General features: G+C 38.3%; 1 protein-coding gene across 2 annotated transcripts in view; it reads right to left on the bottom strand.

Annotated features, from left to right (window-relative positions):
• Positions 1-350: 350 nt before the first annotated feature.
• LOC121384507 (methyltransferase-like protein 24) overlaps positions 351-22350 on the bottom strand; it is a 39631-nt gene continuing 17631 nt past the window's right edge. For both annotated transcript variants that reach the window (XM_041514915.1, XM_041514916.1), the window contains exons 2-8: positions 18380-18471; positions 17281-17439; positions 14889-14959; positions 13337-13465; positions 6988-7062; positions 3636-3774; positions 351-1793 (exon numbers count right to left, since the gene is read on the bottom strand). In XM_041514915.1, the coding sequence (XP_041370849.1) occupies positions 1488-1793; positions 3636-3774; positions 6988-7062; positions 13337-13465; positions 14889-14959; positions 17281-17439; positions 18380-18471 (971 nt within the window). In that variant the 3' untranslated portion in view covers positions 351-1487. The remainder of the gene's footprint in view (positions 1794-3635; positions 3775-6987; positions 7063-13336; positions 13466-14888; positions 14960-17280; positions 17440-18379; positions 18472-22350) is intronic.

Raw genomic sequence — 22350 nt, 5'->3', positions numbered from 1 at the left:
TTCTCATAGTATATAATAATAAATCGCTGAACAGGTGCTACAACAAACTAAAGTATGTTTGTTAGATATCATACATATGTACATAATTAGTAAAGAGCTACCGGTCTCGGTGGTGTCGTGGTTAAGCTATCAGACGTAAGACCGGTAGGTACTGGGTTCGCATCTCCGTACTGGCCCCCACCCAGACCGAGTTTTAACGACTCATTGGGTAGGTGTAAAACTACTACATCCTCTTTTCTCTCTCTAACCACTAACAACTAATAACTAACCCACTGTTCTGGAAAGACTGTCCAGGCCCCGTGCTTATAAACCTTAAAGTCCAGACTTTAACGTCATGGCAACGCCATTCAAATAGCATTACTTTAAAGTCTGGACTTTACGTTTTATAAGCGCAGGGCCAGACAGCTGAGGTGTGTTCCCAGGACAGCGTGTTTGAACCTTAATTTGATATAGGCAGGAAAATAAATTGAAATGTAAATGTAAGTAGAGAGCTGCCATCGTGAAAAAGTATCACATACAGACATACATCCTCTGTTAATGTTAAATGTATTCCAGTACCAGCACAAAACAAGGCTAACATGAAAAACCCCACAAAATCATACTGACCTTTTGTCACGGACGGACTATCTTAATATTGAGACGGTAGGTACTTTCTATATTAAATAATGACTTCGACTTTGTCCCCAAATGACCCCAAAATATCATGGTTCGTCACAATATTATTAATTGAGGCAGTGCGACATTATTTCTGGTATAGATGAACCTTTTGTAGCTACTGCGATCAATTTAAAATAGAAAGAAATGTGTATGTGTATATGTATATGTGTATATATACCCACTTCTTCAATGCGATCGATACTTTTCATGCCCTTAATGAAATATACGCATTGCACCCAAAATATGAAGATGTTAACAATGATTTAGTCATTTGACTCGAACCTTTTTGACGGGACAAATGTAATTTGCATAACAAATAAGGAATGCTAAATTAGTAGATCTGCACACGACCGAATGAATGAATCAATGAATGATTAACGTCACCTCAGCACAAAAACACACATCAGCTATTGAGCGAGTAATGCTTGGGTTAGACTATTAACTGCAGCAGAAAGTTGGCCCACTGGACAGTTGCGTTTGTAATTTTCCCCAACTTTCGACTTGGGGTGTGCTCAGATTAACAACTAATCGGTCGTAGCAGTTGTATGCGAGGACAATTAAGTTATAAGTGTGCACACAGACTAGCAACTGGACAGTCATAGAAGTCGTGAGAGCAGAAAGTTGGTCAACTTTCTGCTGGAAGTTGGTAGTCTGAGCCTAGCATAACGGATTATTCCGTCAATAAATTAGCACAAATTTCTGATCAGATTGAGTCTTTTCAAGCCTATCGATCAAGGGTTAAGTTATGTGATCTCTCTCCAGCAGTTTCACAAATCAATACAGGTAACACTGTTCTTCATATATCACATATATTATATATAATACAGTTACTAGGGTAGTAAATTAATATTAACAAAGTGAACTTCCTGGCATCCAGTCCTTAGCAGAGGAAATATGCGTGGAATTCTTAACATACAACTTGGATTTTTATTTACTGCAAATCTTCTAAATCCATGTTGTTCAAGATCTGACATCAACTTCAGCTTGGAGAGGCCTTCTTCGTACGTTTTCTGCCACCCTGTGTGGAACTCCAGTAAGAGTTGTCTAACCGTTTTGAGCTCTCCAGCTTCGAGCATAGAAGGTACAGAAGCCCATTCTGATTTTTCAACATCCATTTTTAAAACGTCAATAATGGACTGAAAAAAAAGAAGAGATAATTTAGTAATGATAATCATTGGCATAGTCGGGGGCCAAGTTGTTTAATACATCACTCATTTTAATTATTGAAATGAGTAACATTAATTTTATAAAGTGTTCAAAATATATTTAGTGTAAGTATTTTGTCCTCACAATACAAATTAAATATTTTCGAGTTTTTAATGCAAATATTATGTGTTTGATTGATAATAAAAAAGGATTTAAAAAATGGCGAAATATTGCACTTATTGCGCTCAATTGATGTGCGGTCGGTATAGGATCGAACCGCGTCGGTAGGCACATTGGGTTATTTCTCAATCCAGCCAGTGGTCCACAACTGGTGTAATAAAGTCCGTGGTATGTACTATCCTTTCTGTGCATATAAAAGATCCCTTGCTGCTAATCGGAAAGAGTAGCCCAGTGCGTGGCGGCAGCAGGTTTCCTCTCGCCTTAATCATATACCCAACACCATATAACCATAATTAAAATGTGATGAGTGCATCGTTCATTCATTCCGTTTTGTTCCTTTAATGGCAACCACTGTAAAAAATTAGTAGCTGGCGTTAAGTCACATTTATCTCCCTTTACACACACCAAGTTTATCACAGAAAAACCCTTTATTTTCGCGATTTTACCGTTTGAAATAAATTCATGAAAATAAATTCCACGCGAAACTTGTAATAGTACTGACTAACAGTAGGCGAAGCACCTGCTAGTAATCCATCACAACTTTTAGTGAAAAGGAATAAGAAGGAAATGTTTTATTTAACGACTCACTCATCACATTTTATTTTACGGTTATATGGCGTCAGACATATGGTTAAGGACCACACGGGTATTGAGAGAGGAAACCCGCTGTCACCACTTCATGCGCTACTCTTTTCAATTAGCAGCAAGGGATCTTTTATATGCACCATCCCACAGACAGTGTAGTACAAACCACGGTCTTTGATATACCAGTAGTGGTGCACTGGCTGGAACGAAAAATAGCCCAATGGGCCCACCGACGGGAATCGATCCAAGACCGACCGCGCATCGAGCGGGTGCTTTACCACTGGTCTACGTCCTGCGCCTTTAGTGAAAAGATTCAATTACTATGACGGTTTTATCTATTATAATATTTTCAATGGATAGATCAGGTGTTGATTTTTTTCTTAATCTCTGTCTGTCTCTGTGTGTCTCTTTGTTTCCCTATCTCTCTCTCCGTCTCTCTCTCTCTCTCTCTCTCTCTCTCTCTCTCTCTCTCGTCTCCTCTCTCTCTCTCTCTCTCTCTCTCTCTAGAAAATGTGTTGAGTGCGTCATTAAATAAAACATCTCTCTCTCTCTCTCTCTCTCTCTCTCTCTCTCTCTCTCTCTCTCTCTCTCTCTGTGTGTGTGTGTGTGTGTATGTGTCTCTTTGTCTCCATGTCTGTCTAGTGTCTCCCTATCTCTCTCTCCGTTCTCTGTTTCTGTCTCCTCTCTCTATCTCCGTCCTCTGTCTCTGTGTCCACTCTCTCGCGCTCTCTCTCTCTCGCTCGCTCTCTCTCTCTCTCTCTCTCTCTCTCTCTCTCTCTCTCTCTCTCTCTCTCTCTCTCTCTCTGTGTGTGTGTGTGAGAGAGAGAGAGAGAGAGAGAGAGAGAGAGAGAGAGAGAGAGAGTGAATGTGATTACTTGTGTGCACGTGTATGGAATGCCTTTGTGTACGTATGCGTGTACATGTGTTGAGTGTTCCAGCCATTCACCTATCCATCGGGTCGTTAAACCTGGGATGCGAACCCAGTACCTAAGAGCCTTTAGTCTCCGTGGCTGGTTTTACTCTATTCTTCAAATACAGTATTTATACTCCAGTGTGACAAGTCTTACCTTAGAATGATTCAACATCTTGCGTATTGAAGTTAGAGTCATCAACTGCCATTTTTTATCATTTGTTTCGTCTTTACCTCCAATACCAATTTTATAAAACATGTTTTTTCTTTTCCTTCTCTGTGTCTTCATAGACATACTGAAATTAAAACCAAACTGTAAATAAATAAACCTAGAATATAATATGCACGGCCTCTTTAGCAGTTTCCGATAGACATACTGAAATTAAAACCAAACTGTAAATAAATAAACCTAGAATATAACCACGGCCTGTAGCAACTGTAAATAAATAAACCTAGAATATAATATGCAAGGCCTCTTTAGCAGTCTCCGATCGTTATGATAGCTTGTCCTGTTTTGATCTGCACTGCCGACCGCCTTCTTTGTACTTGCCCGATTCCACACTTCGCAAGGATATTTTGGTACTTGGGTCCAGACGTCCACCGTACATAGCTTGTACTAAATATTGCGTACAAAGATGCATTCCATAAATACAACGTCACTGGACGCAGCTATCTTTGTCACTTAACGTAGAAAAAAAAGTAAAGTTTGTTTTATTTAACGATGCCACTAGAGCACATTGATTTTTTTTATCTTATCATCGGCTATTGGACGTCAAACATATGGTCATTCTGACACGTTTTTAGAGGAAACCTGCTGTCGCCACATAGTCTACTCTTTTACGACAGGCAGCAAGGGATTTTTTATTTGCGCTTCCCACAGGCAGGATAGCACAAACCATGGCCTTTGTTGAACCAGTTATGGATCACTGGTCGGTGCAAGTAGTTTACATCTACCCGCTGAGCCTTGTGGAGCACTCACTCAGGGTTCGGAGTCGGTATCTGGATTAAAAATCCCATGCCTCGACTGGGATCCGAACCTAGTACCTACCAGCCTGTAGACCGATGGACAAACCACGACGCCACCGAGGCCGGTAGTTTAACGTAGAAGTGACTAGATACATGACGTCTGTGTATATACCCTTGGCTAACGAGAGGGTGGCTATCTCTATATCGCAGTCATATTTTGGGCGTAAAGCACAGTGTAAATCCACCAAACCCCATCTGTAAATAAATAAACATTAGAGACAGACAGACAGACAGACAGACAGAGACAGACAAACAGAGACAGACAGAGATGGGCTGGCAGACAGACAGGTATTACACGAATTTTACAGCACATGGTCGTACAATAATTTCTTAATAATAACGATGATAATTGTTTGAGTTTATATACTAAGATGATGTTCCAGTTTCTATCTTAACTTTAAATTTGTATTATGTTGAAATCAGTTTTGAAAACTGTGTGTCTTATAACGACGAGATATATTTGAAAGTATTTACTAAGATGTTGTTCCCACCGTTCTCACTCTCACACTTGATGATCATACAGTGTGCAAATTGTTTTTTCGGTTCATACTTGCATGAACCAAAAAATAATTGCGGTCAATTCTTAAATGAATCGGTTCCATTTTCACGCAAACGGACTACACCCTTCTGTACATCACCATCGAAGACGGAACAAATCCACAGTTAATGCTAATAGAAAATAGCCGGTCAGATTTGTGTATACGAGCAACCAAAAGATATAAAAGGAAGGCTATAGAAAGGAAACGTCAGGGGTCAAATTTACAAAGTCTGTCTGTGTCTTTCACGCGTGTACTGTAAGCACTTATATTTACAAAGCCTGTCGAAGTTTTACACGCGTGTAACTACATACATTTACAATGCCTGTCTATGTTTTACACGCGTGTAACTACATACATTTACAAAGTCTATCTATGTTTTACACGCGTGTAACTACATACATTTACAAAGCCTGTCTGTGTCTTTCACGCGTGTACTGTAAGCACTTATATTTACAAAGCCTGTCGAAGTTTTACACGCGTGTAACTACATACATTTACAATGCCTGTATGTTTTACACGCGTGTAACTACATACATTTACAAAGCCTATCTATGTTTTACACGCGTGTAACTACATACATTTACAAAGCCTGTCTGTGTCTTTCACGCGTGTACTGTAAGCACTTATATTTACAAAGCCTGTCGAAGTTTTACACGCGTGTAACTACATACATTTACAATGCCTGTATGTTTTACACGCGTGTAACTACATACATTTACAATGCCTGTCTGTGTTTTACACGCGTGTAACTACATACATTTACAAAGCCTGTCTGTGTCTTTCACGCGTGTACTGTAAGCACTTATATTTACAAAGCCTGTCGAAGTTTTACACGCGTGTAACTACATACATTTACAATGCCTGTATGTTTTACACGCGTGTAATTACATACATTTACAAAGCCTGTCTGTTTTACACGCGTGTAACTACATACATTTACAATGCCTGTCTGTGTTTTACACGCGTGTAACTACATACATTTACAAAGCCTGTATAAAGAAAGAAGTGTTTTATTTAACGACACACTCAACACATTTTATTAACGATTATATGGCGTCAGACATATGGTTAAGGACCACACAGATTTTGAGAGGAAACCCGCTGTCGCCACTACATGGGCTACTCTTCCGATTAGCAGAAAGGGATCTTTTATTTGCGCTTCCCACAGGCAGGATAGCACAAACCATGGCCTTTGTTGAACCAGTTATGGATCACTGGTCGGTGCAAGTGGTTTACACCTACCCATTGAGCCTTGCGGAGCACTCACTCAGGGTTTGGAGTCGGTATCTGGATTAAAAATCCCATGCCTCGACTGGGATCCGAACCCAGTACCTACCAGCCTGTAGACCGATGGCCTGCCACGACGCCACCGAGGCCGGTAAAGCCTGTATAAGTCTTTCACGTGTGTAACTACATACATTAAAGCCTGTATAAGTCTTCCACGCGTGGAACTGCATACATTTACAAAGCCTGTATAAGTCTTCCACGCGTGGAACTGCATACATTTACAAAGCCTGTATAAGTCTTCCACGCGTGGAACTGCATACATTTACAAAGCCTGTATAAGTCTTCATGCTGGTTTTTGACCGAATTAAACAAAAATGCCAACTCTTTTTTTTTCTTCATATTTGCATTATATGCCAAACAGCTATATAAGGTTGCAAACGAACTACTACGCAGTTTTACATGGATTACAGCCAAAATTGTGCGTAGAATACTGGAAAAACATGGTTAGCACATTTTGCCCGAATATCTCTATCGTTTTTGCCCGAATTTGTGGATTTGCTCCAGCTCGGGGGGGGGGGGGGGGGGGGGGGGGGTAAACCCCTGCCACTCCCTCCCCCAATCTTGTACTCCTATGGCTGTTAACACGGAAAGAAATTTAGTGATCTTTTAAGGACAGATACCACGGACTGGTTATAGAGTAAAGTGAACATCACTTGCCTTGGGTCGAACGAATAGACATCACATTCGTAACTCTTCACCACATCGTCGTCAAAACTGAAGTCGAAGTTGATTCTGCAAAACACCGATGGAAGATAAACAGAATGAATGAATGAATGAATGTTTAACGACACCCCAACATGAAAAATACATCGGCTATTGGGTGTCAAACTATGGTAATGGGGAAAACAAAGTGACGGAAGATAAACAGATGTTTTACTTCATTTGGTTTTCCTTCTTGTATCGAATTAAGTTAGGTTACTTGAAAGTAAATATTAGTAATGAATTTACAGTGATTTGTGTACCAAACAATAACGTTTGTTTGTTTTAAAGTTTGTTTTGTTTAACGACACTACTAGAGCACATTGATTTATTGATCATCGACCATTGGATGTCAAACACATGGTAATTTTAACATACCCGCTAAATTTTTCCATTATTAGCGAGGGATATTTTATATGCACCATCCCACAGACAAGATAGCACATGTCACGGCCAGTTGTCATATCCTAACCGAACGCGTGCGACGCGACATATTTATCTGTGTGGTTAGGATGCGGCAAATGAAATCAATGATTTCTAAAATAATCGCTCGCATCGCGGCCAAGTAGGATACAGCTTAACCTGACGCGAGCGACGCGATTGAGTTTGTTTAGAAACCATTGATTTCAATTGCCGCATCCTAACCGCACGCGTACGGCGCGACATTGTTTCTATTTTTCTCGCGTCTGGTTAGGATATTAACACATATTAATGCATCGCTCACGTCGCTCGCGTCCGTTTTGGGTACAGCATTACTGAAACGTTTAGGTCCATAGGTGAAACATTGCAAAAATAACAACATATTCAAAATTGTAAGATTAAGATATGTTTGTAGTACCTTAAATGCAGATCTATGTCGTTGTGGTCTTACTATCGGCTCTTTTTGTACAATAAAGGGACCAAATCATGATTCAATATGTTTTGCTATCCTACAATGAAATATTTTAGCCCAACACATCACTGTTTGGTTTGTGCTGATGCATATGGGTCACACTTATTTTCAGATCTCTCATTTCAATAACAAATTGCACACTGAGTCAGTTAGTGGGTCAAATTAGAGTACGTTTTATCGTTATAGATTTTCATTTTAATTGTCACTGAAATCATCCCTTTGTTGTAAATATGTATTGAAAATATTTATGTTAAAATGACAGTTAAAATGACAATGGTTTGCAGACAATTCAGTTGTCTTTAAAATGTGAGTTAGTTTATAAAAATTGGTCATCAGGTTCAAAAGTTATTGCAGTTTATGTAAATGTACAAGTTCCTTATGCTTTTTTCAAAGACAGTCTATACCTCATGCTATATGGACATTAAGTCTTTGAAAGTTAAGTGAAATTAAATCATGTCGCACTGAATTTTCTCTCAAGTAATTGGTATTTATGATTTAGGAATAAAAAGTGTACTATTTTTTTAATGTTACAACTATTTAAGGTAACTTATAGGTTTGTGACAAAAAAATCTGTAGTGGCCGTAACCATCTACTAATTGTTTACTTGATCACAAATATTCTACATCCAACTGAGGTTTACAAGTTGGATGTGCGGGTAAACTCTGCAAAGTAATAGAAATGTGAAGTAGCTGAAGGATTTGAAAAGAATACACACTGAACGTGGATTTTTAGTGTCTGTAACTGTAGTGTCCGTAACCTTTCAAAAATCATAATTATACATTTAGATACTTTATTTTTAAAAAAATACCAAAATATGTTCTTACATTTTCTTGTATTTTATTTTGTAAGACTACAACATGTTAAAATAAGAACAAACATAAATAATATAATTTAATTGGTAATTGTTATTTCATCCAGCATTCACCCTAAAAATAACAAAATTATGACTAGCAGAACATTCTTCATGCGGAAATTATTTCTGAATTGTGTTGAGTGTTTAGCTATTTTTTAACTTGCATAACCAATTACGTTCACATTGAGACATATCATTGAAGATAGAATCTAACCAATAACATACTACTAGGGGTGCTTTACATTCAGTAAGGATTACCTGTAATGTCCGTAACCAAACAAGTAATATAGAAATTTTGTGGTAAAATGTAACTTTCCCACAACTAAGTGATTAAATGTCAACAGTAATACCACTGAGATATAGATTTCATATGATATATTTTTGCAAATTACCATTTTATTACTTTTTTGTTTTAGATTTGAAGATGATATTTGATGGGAAAAAACATTTTAGTCAAATCTTTCCTAAAATTTACTTTTACTAACAAGTCATATATAGTAAACAAATTAAGTTACACTGAAACATACAAGTAGCAAGCTAGATACTGAAATGTTAATATTTTGAAAATACAATTGTTCAGTTGATTGGTTACGGACACGATCAGATGTCACATCTCGCCATGAAGAGTAGATTTGCAGCTGATGAAATGGAAACTATTAATAATCGTCTCAAGCATTTTAAAACTATATATTTTAAATATGTGAAATTTTATTTGTTTTGTTTCAAGCCCTGTCATGTTATAGTCAAAGTTGAATGATTGTGTTCAAATTTATGATTACCCTTGGGTTTTAACAAGGTTACTGTTTTCTTGGTGTTAACAAAAATGCCATTTATTTTCCGACCGTGTCTTGAGCATTTAATGTTTTAAGCTTAAAGGGACATACCCTAGTTTTTAAACACAAAGGCATATTTGTGACTATTAGAGCCGTTTTTGATAACTGAAATTAGTTTTTATTGTTTAAATTATCAATTTCTGTACATTCGAAGTGTTTTTTGTCATCTTGGTGTTTTTAATATCACAAAATGCATTTCTCATATTTTTAAAAACGCACGTGCGTCTGAGACGTAACAGCTGTGGAGTCGAGTTTTAGTTTATTTTTAGAGGGTATTTCACCATTTCAAAGTCACAAACTCATATTTCACTCAATTGTATGTGTTACAGGTTTGTAGATTTACTAAACTTAGTGTTAATTTTCATGGCCTGAAACGAGGGTCGGTCCCTTTAAAGAATGCACATTATTACTTTTTGACGGTATACATTATGTTTACATGCACATTATTACTTTTTGACGGTATAAATTATGTTTACATGCACATTATTACTTTTTGACGGTGTACATTATGTTTACATGTACATTATTACTTTTTGACGGTATAAATTATGTTTACATGTACATTATTACTTTTTGACGGTATACATTATGTTTACATGCACATTATTACTTTTTGACGGTATACATTATGTTTGCATGCACATTATTACTTTTTGACGGTATACATTATGTTTGCATGTACATTATTACTTTTTGACGGTATAAATGTTTTTGCATGTACATTATTACTTTTTGACGGTATACATTATGTTTGCATGTACATTATTACTTTTTGACGGTATAAATTATGTTTGCATGTACATTATTACTTTTTGACGGTATAAATTATGTTTACATGTACATTATGATTTTATATCTAAACCCAGGTTTTGTTTCGTGCTGTCTATAACCAGATATATCTGACTTTACTACTTCAGGTTGTTTGGCTGTCTAAACTGAGTGTTAATCAGTATAGTGTGCCTTAAAACAACCCTATTACAAATACCTGGATATGGAACTATAATTTCAAGTTATCTCAGCACAAATGGCAGTTTTATTTTATCTCTTACATTCATATTTATTAGGCATTTGATATGTGATGCATAAAATCATATGTGCTTTCATTAACAGTCATTTAAATATTAAATAAAATAAATATTATGTTTAAAATTGTTCATGAATCAAACATCCTGGCATATAAATACAACAATATTGGTACATTTATATCTTGTTATATATAAGGCTGTAGTGTCCGTAACCTTAACGTGTAAAAGAAAGAAGCTACTGTAATAAGCATAAAGTTGGAATTATCATTCCCATTGGTACATTTTTCATTTGAGAAATGGGCATACTTTTATTGAAATAAACATTAGTTAGATCTACCATGAACTGTTTAAACAAACCGAAATGAAGTGTGAAACATTTTATGGATATGACAGACACTAGTAGTAAGTATATGGCAAAGATAAAATATTTAAGTTTTACAACAATAATTACACCATTAATGTGTTGGAATACATTAAAAGAAGTAAATAACCATTCATTTGGTTTGTGTTTGTATAGTCTTGTGTATTGTGTCATTGTGTTATAGTACCAGTGTAGTGTCTGTAACCACCCTTTGTTGACAGATGAAAAAGAGTTATAACGTTTTTGTCAGTGATATTTGCTGAACAAAAGTTTGGACGTACAAACTTTAAACATTATACATCAGAAAAATATAAATTTTTAGTACCACAATTAAACTTTATTTTTGGACCCATGTGGCCCTGGTCTTTGTGCATAGGAAACGGATCCAGTCATTTGAAGTCGTTGCCTCATCCACCCAATCATACTCTGACTGACATTAAAGTGCCTCGCGACTTGTCGCTGACTGTGTTCAACCTGTATCCGACCTACTCCATTGCCCTTCTCAACATTAGTAAAAACACGACGCATTTTCAACTGAAATGTGCGTGAATATGTGGATGGTAATCATGCACACTTTTATACCCATGGTGAGAACGCATTGCACGGGCACAACATACAAAATATCAGACATGGGTGCGTTGAGACAACCCATTTGTTGGGGGTGATAGTAGGTACGTGTGTTTGCATACCTTTTTACCATTTATTTGTAGCCCATAACCGGACGTACCATTACTCATATTGAAATCCAAATGCTACTTAGGAAACCTCACTCTGGACCTAATCCACGAAGGCCATACATTGACATGAAAACCATAGTCGCCAACCGGGCCAGTTGAAGAAACATCTTACTGGTCCTTCTCAAATTAACTAGCCCACCAAGTTATCTGCACAGCAAAAAATCAAAACTAGAATTTTCTTTATTGAATAATAACCATGTATGTTAACCATATATATAGTCCGTTTGCGTCAAAAGGAAAACGACGAATTGGCATGTAACCTCATAACGAATGAAGTTAAAATTCATATTAAAAAACATATTATTAAGTTTTAAACCCATACCAACCCAAAATTCTTTTTTGAAAAAGAATTCCAGTATAAATAAAAAAGGGTTTCTTTACAAATTACAATTAAATGATATAGATTAAATATAATGTTTAATACAGGAGTAAAGAAAAATGCTAGAACAGCCAATTTATGCAGCTTGACTTACATTGTCTCTGCAGTAATCGATAAGTAAGTATAAAGAGACTAAAGCCTTAAAAGGTAGAACTGCGCATGTTTGAGTAAATTAGTCTGGGAGTGGCAGTCCTCTTCATGGCGATTAAAGAGGGATGAACTCTCAAGTAAAGGATTTCCTCGGGACTGGCTGTCCTCCTATAGACAAGGCACTAGGTAAGATTGATGGAATCATCAACTATTTTCCCAAATACCCATACAATTTAATAAATTACTATGTTTTTATATGAATTTTATATTTACATGCCAATTATTTGACTTTTGGAATAATCCCTGTAGTAATGAAAAATTTCATTGTTAGTGTGAGTAAAAACTACAAGATTGATTTTGTCCCAGAATAAAATACGAGTATGCTAATTAAATAGGATTTATTTGTACCATAATATTTCATAATGTCCAAAAATAGGTCTGCTAGATAATTATGCGTATCCAGTCCACGACGACGACTTTGATTTTTTTTGGGGGGGGAATTTCAAGTGTCTACAATACATTTTAAACTATATTTGTTTACAGCCACAGACAAAAATCGTAAAAGCTGAGACTGAGTCTAGTGCTGTCAAAATATAGAACGTTCAATAATATCGTCTCCTGTCAGATCTGTAGTTCTTTTGTTACATTTGCATTTGATTCAGTTTCAGTGCGTTTAATTTTTAACTGGTACCAAAGTATAATAAAATATATATATATATATATCTTCTATTGCAATTTGTTCTAGGTTAACCTAAATTTTGAATTAGATTCAGTGGACTATGACGAAATAAACACTTTAGGGCCGAATTTACGAAACCGGTTTTTCTTAAACGCAGTTGTTTAAGCATTGTAAATGTATGTAGTTACATGCGTGTAAGACATAAACAGGTGTATACATTGTAAATGTATGTAGTTACACGCGTATAAGACATAAACAGGCTTTGTAAATTCGGCCCTAAATCTATTTGGTCTCGATAACTGCACCTTTGGTGCTTCCTTATGAAAGAAGACCATGGTTTAGTCAATTTTGAGTAGTCTAGAAAAACTACCAGTCTAGTGAGAAGAGCTCTAACCGCTGGTCCTTGGAACAGTTGAATTGTTAGAAACTTCTGAAAAGATGTGATTTGTTTTACTTACCCAAACGAGTACACTATGCATGGTTTAATGGGTCTGTATGGTGGATCATCACACACTTCCCAGCCTCCATTTCCTATTTTACCCATCCTAAGTCGACGTTCACAAATAATATCGATGTTGTCCGTGTAACTGAAAATGCAAATGTTCACATGACAGTGTTATGTTTCATTCACAGTAGGTGATAACGGCATTTGTACCAAAAATGTTCTTTCTAGCAACGAAAAAAACACCCCGTTCAAATTATATATATGTTTGTGTGTACATGTGTAAATGTACGTATCGATTGCACAATTGTTCAGCTCTGTATTAAACAATTGGATCGATATTGCACATATAAATAGAGAATAACTAGTTAATGACGTAGGATAGAGACTTTATCCTGTGATGATAAGGATTGGAAATTTCGCGAATTTTCCATTCGGTCTGAACAGGATTAAAGCGATATCCTACGACATTAACTAATTATTATATCCTACTATTACTTCTGTTATTTCACCTACATTGTATGATGACCTAGAAGCCAAATGAACGCGGATATTGTGGACGTGGATATTGTTAACTGTAATTGTTCCTCGAGTGTAGATGATGGAATTGGTGCAAATATATTGGATTTTGGTGTTGGTTTTCATGTGTACACAAAGAAAAACGATATTAATAGTTATTACAGGTAAAGGTAGCGATTTGTAGAGGATATTCCGACAATAGGGGTATGGTTCTTATAATTAAAATCCTTCTTGTGTTAATATAATGCTAACGGTTGTATCATCAAAAGATGATCGGCTGTTGCTAACCGATGATCGATCCTGATATCGGACCGTTTCCCAATGCTACGATAAATGTAAGATTTACATTAAGTGTAGTTATTAGCAAGGAAAAAACAACATTAACGTGATACATTATCATCTACATTTATCCCAAGATATAAGAGGTCTGAACAAAACATACACAGGAAGCGAGGCAACTTCTGAAATTCAAGTTGAATAGTAATGCAACGCACAAACTCTGAACGGTTATCTAAACGCGATATCATCCGGACTAAATGTCCAGTGGGAATTTTTCAAATATACTGCAGCTGCTCAAAAGCAAATTTTGTGGGACTTGATTTACGTTGACGAACTCAACTGATGAAAGAAGTTTGTTTTGTCTAATGACACCACTAGAGCACATTGATATATTAATCATCGGCTACTGGATGTAAAACATTTGGTAATATTGACATATAGTCTTAGAGAGGAAACCCGCTACATTTACATTTAGCAGCAAGGTGTCTTATATGCACCATCCCGCAGACAGGATGGCAGATACCACGAACTTTGATATACCAGTTTTGGTGCAATGGCTGTCACGAGAAATAGCCCAAATGCTCCCCTCTGTCGGGGATAACTCGACTGATGGTGTGTGTCCCACACGTGTTTAATGAGGCAAAGATCTGGTGTCAGGGCTGGCCATATGCATGGTAATGTGTTGAAGTGTTACAGCTGCATTTACTTTTCATTCCATACCTATTTTTCAATTCAAATACCCTCTGCTTATTTTTAGCACTATGATTTACCTGTGATACGTTTTCCAAATTCCATCTGCATCCATGGCTTTCAACTGTTCACCACGTGGCAGATTTTTAACCTTGATAAAGCAATGATAAACATAACAATAAACAATCGTAAAATACTTGGATAGTTGATGCATGGTCAGTTTGTAACAACAGAATAGGTGAGGTACATTACATGATAAGACCGTCAGGAGTTTGATAGTTGATGCATGGTCAGTTTGTAACAACAGAATAGGTGAGGTACATTACATGATAAGACCGTCAGGAGTTTGATAGTTAAAGTTAAATTTTGTTAACAGCATCACTGGAGCACATTGATTTATTAATCATCGGATACTGGATGTCAAACAGTTGGTAATTTTGACGTAATGTCTTAGACGAAAAAACTCGTTACAATTTTCCATAAATCTGGATTTATACTTTTCCGTCGACTCTTTGTTAGTTACCGGCCTCGGTGGCGTCGTGGCAGGCCATCGGTCTACAGGCTGGTAGGTACTGGATTCGGATCCCAGTCGAGGCATGGAATTTTTAATCCAGATACCGACTCCAAACCCTGCGTGAGTGCTCCGCAAGGCTCCATGGGTAGGTGTAAACCACTTGCACCGACCAGTGATCCATAACTGGTTCAACAAAGGCCATGGTTTGTGATATCCTGCCTGTGGGAAGCGCAAATAAAAGATCCCTTGCTGCCTGTCGTAAAAGAGTAGCCTATGAGGCGACAGGGGGTTTCCTCTAAAAACATCTGTGTGGTCCTTAACCATATGTCTGACGCCATATAACCGTAAATAAAATGTGTTGAGTGCGTCGTTAAATAAAACACTTCTTTCTTTCTTTGTTAGTTCTGCTTCTGTTCAAGCCTAACCCTCATTAGTCAATGTGATTTTAACGCAGTTCATATTACATTTTAGTGCGCGTTCGTTCAATGCTTCTTCGTTTAAAATGCATCGACCTAGTAAAACATAAAATCCCGTTCCGCGTGAGGTCCGCAGTCAAAGTATGAATTGACCTTTGGTAGCAAAGGATATTTCACGTGTATCCTTGACACGATATTCTCCGACAGTCTACCGTGTTGCCTTATTAACCATCATGTAGCTTTTATCCTGTGATAATATGTTGTTGTAATGAAAATGCTGATCCATTTGATAACTTGAGCTTCTTTTCAAACATTTCTACTCTAAACATCAATTTAAAATTTATATTTATTGTCATATAATAAACATTGAAATTCTTAACCATAGTGACGTCAAAGCGTACGATGATTTTACGATTTCGTAGCGCTAAGATAGCTCCGAAAATATCGTCCCAGGTCGTTAAGCCAGGGAAAAAAGAAAGAAATGTTTTATTTAACGACTCACTCAACACATTTTATTTACGGTTATATGGCGTCAGATGTATGGTTAAAGACCACACAGATATTGAGAGAGGAAACCCGCTGTCGCCACTTCATGGGCTACTCTTTTCGATTAGCAGCAAGGGATCTTTTATATACGTTTCCCACAGGCAGGATAGCACAAACCATGGCCTTTGTTGAACCAGTTGTGGTGCACTGGTTGGAACGAGAAATAGCCCAATGGGCCCACCGACGGGGATCGATCCTAGACCGATCGCGCATCAAGCGAGCGCTTTACCACCGGGTTACGTCCCGCCCCTTAAGCTATGGAAGTTATTTTGTTCAAATCACTTCTTATTAGTAAACATCATTAACAATTGACACGGCGTCGGACATATGGTTAAGGACCACACAGATATTGAGAGAGGAAGCCCGCTTTCGCCACTTCATGGGCTACTCTTTTCGATTAGCAGCAAGGGATCTTTCATATGCACCATCCCACTGACAGGATAGTACATACCACGGCCTTTGCTACACCAGTTGTGGAGCACTGGCTGGAACGATAAATAGCCCAATGCACCCAGAGACGTGGATCGATCAGAAGCCGACCGCACATCAAGCGAGCACTTTACGACTGGGCTACATCCCGCTACCTAACAAGGGTGGGGTAACATAACAACTGGACTGCAATTGTCATTTTACAAACTTCTAACTTTTACTTGTATAGCAGTGCGTGTGCCTATGTCCAAATTACAGATTCAAGTACGCTGTCCTGGGGACACAGTCCAGCAGCCTGCATTGCCTCTCCTGCTGAACAAAGATATTTCCAAACAGTGTTCACCATATATAAATGGTGGTAACGCTCTCAGCTAGGCATATTTGATGAACATAAATGTAACTTGATTTAAATAATTCAGTACTGTTTATCTTCTAAAAGTACAGCGTCTTCATTAGGACGTCTGACGTTTTCTCAGGAAAATGTGACTATGTTTAGCTACAGAATACGACCGCAGCATGTTAACACTAGCATCTTCATACAAACAAAGAGAACATATCAATACTGACCAGTCCTTTCTTCCTCACACCGGCAAGGACCGAGGTATCAACATCTGGCATTTTACGACCTGAGAACGGTCGACTAGTTAACGGTTTCGGAAACGGGACGTCTTTCCGTTCTTTTGACAGTTCCGTTAGCAATGTCTGGAGTTTATTAGATGTATTTTTCTGAAACAAAAACAAAACCAATTTAAAAAAACACAAAAAAAAACAAGAGTACCGGTTAGGTACATGATACGCCCATCAGGAGTTTGGTGGAAAACCATATCTATATTAATGAATACGTTACAGGTAAGATTCAATTCTAATGATGTGAAATGTTTGCAATGGAATGGATGAACGGTTTGCTTTTGGACCAACCACCAACCTAGGTTGTTCCTACATGTGGTTAGATCGTCCTGTATGCACCTGTAATCAAGATATGATCTGGACAATGATTTACTGTTATGTGCAGTAGACCGTGAAAAGTAGGTTATAGTGATGTAGTAATAGTCGCGACACACCACCATCCTAAGTTGTTCCTACGGACAAGGATTTACTGTTATCTGCAGTAGACCGTGAAAAGTAGGTTACAGTGACCTAGTAATAGAACGCGACACACCGTCATCACAAGTTGTTCCTACATGTGCATTTTGAAGGTCCTGTATGCATCTGTAACGTTCAAAACGCCGAATTATTTAATTAATGTATAAAATAAAAAAATAAACACCTACATTTACATGCACTAGCTGGAACGAGAAAAAGGGCATCGATCCCAGACTGACCGCGCATCACGCTACGTCTCTCGCGTTTTCTTTATGGATCTCAACCATTTGGTAATGTTGACTCGCTTTGTTGACTCGGTGAGGGTTGGGGGTGTGTGTCATAAAGTCATAAATTAGAAGATGAACTAGCTCGTCCCCACCGCCTGTTGATAAAGTGTCGGTCCTATATCACTGTGAACATACAACTTGTAATAAAGTCTGTTTCCTCAAAATCTGTTGCAGGTTGCTCACCGTCGCATATCGACGCAGACCAAATAAATTGTCTTAAAGGAAACATAACCTCCGACGGTCTGCGTCGGATCTGTCCCGCTACAGATTTTATGAAAACCAGACTTAATGCTCACCATATCCAGCAGCGTGGAGAATACATGGAGAACAACCCCGCCGATGATACACAGAACAAGCACCTTGAGGTAACGTCCGTTCATAATGCCACCTGGAAGGAAAAGTTCAAAAGTTAAAGTTTTTATTTCTTTACCAACACCACCACTACAGCATACAGATTTAGTTAGTAATCATCGGCGTTAACGACACCACCACTACAGCATACAGATTTAGTTAGTAATCATCGGCGTTAACGACACCACCACTACAGCATACAGATTTAGTTAGTAATCATCGGCGTTAACGACACCACCACTACAGCATACAGATTTAGTTAGTAATCATCGGCTGTTAGATGTCAAAACATTTGGCAATTTTGACATATAGTCTTAGAGAGGAAAACCCGCTACATTTTTCCATTAGTAGCACGGGATCTTTTATATGCACCATCCCACAGACAGGATAGCACATACTCCGACATTTCATATACAAGTCGTGGTGCACTGGCTGGAACGAGAAATAGCTCAATGGGCCCACCGATGGGGATCGATCCAAAACCTTGGTATTTCTGACATATACTGAACCTAAAAAAGAAAATTCCCATTTTCAGACATATTATTCTGTTAATAATTAAACATTAATTACAAATGTTCTCCTGTTAACTAGAGTGTCCAAATGTATCGATTTTACTCACCGTGTGTGTAGTGGAACAAAGCGACAAAATGTTTTGAAGAAAAAAAAGTTTGTTTTGTTTAACGACACCACTAGAGCACATTGATTAATTTATCATCGGCTATTGGATGTCAAACATTTGGTAATTCTGACCCGTAGTCTTCAGAGGAAACCCGCTACATTTGTCCTAATGCAGCCAGGGATCTTTTATATGCACTTTCCCACAGACAGGAAAGCACATACCACGGCCTTTGTCCAGCTGTGGCGCAACATGTTTTGAAGTGAATTTTTCTTTTCTTTTTCTTTTTATCAGTTTATCGACTTTGTAGTTGAATAGGGGTGGCATTTAGCTCAATCGGTAGAGTGTTCGCTTGAGGTGTTCAAGTCGCAGGATCGAACCACCTCAGTGGATCCTTCAACTGATTAGGTTTCCCTCGTTCCAACCAGTGCACCACAACTGTTATATCAAAGGCCATGGTATGTGCTATCCTATCTGTGGAATGGTGCATATACTAGATCCTTTGCTACTAATTGAAAAATGTAGCGGGTTTCTATCTCCAGCCACTGACGCGATTTTATTCAATTTTAATGGTAACCATAAACACAGAAAGAAGAAGAAGTTTGTTTTATTTAACGACGCCACTAGAGCACATTGATTTTTTATCTTATCATCGGCTATTGGACGTCAAATATATGGTCATTCTGACACTGTTTTTAGAGGAAACCCGCTGTCGCCACATAGGCTACTCTTTTACGACAGGCAGCAAGGGATCTTTTATTTGCGCTTCCCACAGGCAGGATAGCACAAACCATGGCCTTTGTTGAACCAGTTATGGATCACTGGTCGGTGCAAGTGGTTTACACCTACCCATTGAGCCTTGCGGAGCACTCACTCAGGGTTTGGGAGTCGGTATCTGGTTAAAAATCCCATGCCTCGACTGGGATCCGAACCCAGTACCTACCAGCCTGTAGACCGATGGCCTAACCACGACGTCACCGAGGCCGGTCATAAACACAGAAAAGACAAGGAAGGAAATGTTTTATTTAACGACGCACTCAACACATTTTATTTACGGTTATATGGCGTCGGACCTATGGTTAAGGATCATACAGATATTGAGAGAGAAAACCCGCTGTCCCCACTTCATGGGTTACTCTTTTCGATTAGCAGTAAGGAATCATTTATATGTACCATCCCAGAAAGGATAGTACATACCACGGCCTTTGTTACACCAGTTGTGGAGCACTGGCTGGAACGAGAAATAGTCCAATGGGTCCACCGACGGGTATCTCCACACTTAGAAATGTTGTAAATTAGTTAGTTAATAACAATGACTAATAATTTCCAAAGACTGGGTTATTTACGAGTGTAATCATCAAAGAAGAGGGGCGGGACGTAGCCCAGTGGTAGAACCTTTGCTCGATGCGCGGTTGGTCTGGGATCGATCTCCGTCGGTAGGCCCATTGGGCTATTTCTCGTTCCAGCCAGTGCACCACAACTGGCACATCAAAGGCCGTGGTATGTAATACCCTGTCTGTGGGATGGTGCATATAAAATATCCCTTGCTGCTAATCGAAAAGAGTAGCCCATGAAGTGCAGACAGCCGGTTTCCTCTCTCAATATCTGTGTGGTCCTTAACCATACGCCATATAACTGTAAATAAAATGCGTCGAGTGCGTCGTTAAATAAATAATTTCCTTTCCTTTCATCAAAGAAAACTTTGCCACTGCTAGTACTGATACTACTAATCGTGGCGATGTACTAAAAAGGGCAGGGTGTTCTTCAATGGGAAAGCGCTCGTTTTACGACTGATTGCTTACAACAGCCTTGTGTTACTCCCGTCTCAAACAGAACCCCACAACTGGTTACCAAATACTGTGGTATGTAATGTCTTGTTTATGGGATAATGCAGATAAAAGATCTTGTATGACGGAGTTCTCCCTCCCTCCCTCCCTCCCTCCCCCTCTCTTTCTCTCTCTCTCTCTCTCTCTCTCTCTCTCTCTCTCTCTCTCTCTCTCTCTCTCTCTCTCTCTCTCGCTCTTGTCATATAGAAAATCCGCTACATTTTACATTAATAGCAAGGGATCCTTTATATGCACCATCACACAAACTGGACAGCACATATCATGACATTTGTACTCTGCAAGTGCCAAGCATTTAGGTTTACCAAATTTAATACAGTTAAAAAGAAAAAGAATTGATTGGGGGAAGGGGCATGGACTATACACTGGTTGGACTATACCAAATAAAATTCCATAGTCGACAATGTTACCGTAACGTATGTGGTTATATTTATATCAAGTTATCAACCAAACTATGACACATAAATATCAGAACTACAACTAAAATTGTAGTACTTAGTTTTACGGGTTCACGCAAGCGTACGAGAGCTGGAACAAATCCTCAAATTCGGGCAAATACAATAGAGATATTCGGGCAAATACGATAGAGATAATATTCGGGCAAATACAATAGAGATAATATTCGGGCAAATACAATAGAGATAATATTCGGGCAAAATGTGCTAATCTGAAGATGTTTTTTACCATGTATTTCCATCATTCTACCAGCAAAAGTAGTTGTAATTCATGTACAAAATGAGCAGTGATTCATTTGCAACCTTATATATAGCCGTGTAGCAGTAATGTTAATATGAAAAAGTTGTTAACCAGATTCGGGCATTATAATTCGGGTAAAAGCCAGCCTATCCTCCTACAAAAATGGGAGCCCGTACGTCTATGTTGACCCAGTGGTACCAGATGAAATAAAATTGCATACATTTATTGCCCAGATGAAACTATTTTGACAACAAACACTGTCACATTTATCACCAATGGCAGGCTTTGTGGTATTAACTGCTCTATCAAATGTTACGAGCACCTCAAACTTCGACCCAGCCAGATGTTATTTTGTTTAGTACTACTTATAACAGGTCAGGGGCGTAGGTGTCGATTTTCACCGGATCCTCCGTCCAGGACACGAAAGGGTTTGGGGGGTGGGTGGGGAAGAGGGGGTCCCGACTAGGGTCGGAAGCGGGCGAGGGTTGGTTTTGGTGCTACAGAATTTGCCAATGTCCCGTAGGATTAAAGCCAAAGAAGGTAATTTTGACGCATAATTTAGAATGGTTCATCAAAATTGAAAATGGAGCTAACTGGTTGACTAGACTTGGTTGGTCGAGAGGTAGCTCCATGCTGGAACCTTTTGGGATTGGGTAGAGTGAGCCGCTATTCTTTTGTTCTTTTGTTATTCAAGGGGAGTGCGTAGTATTCGTATAATAATGCCTGGGGGAGTGCAAATTATATGTATAATAATGACTGG

This window comes from Gigantopelta aegis, chromosome 10, assembly GCF_016097555.1.
Source record: "Gigantopelta aegis isolate Gae_Host chromosome 10, Gae_host_genome, whole genome shotgun sequence".
NCBI classification, from domain to species: Eukaryota; Metazoa; Mollusca; class Gastropoda; order Neomphalida; family Peltospiridae; genus Gigantopelta; species Gigantopelta aegis.
The sequence above is the reverse complement of the archived record's forward strand: the minus strand, read 5'-3'. Positions and strand labels throughout refer to the sequence as shown.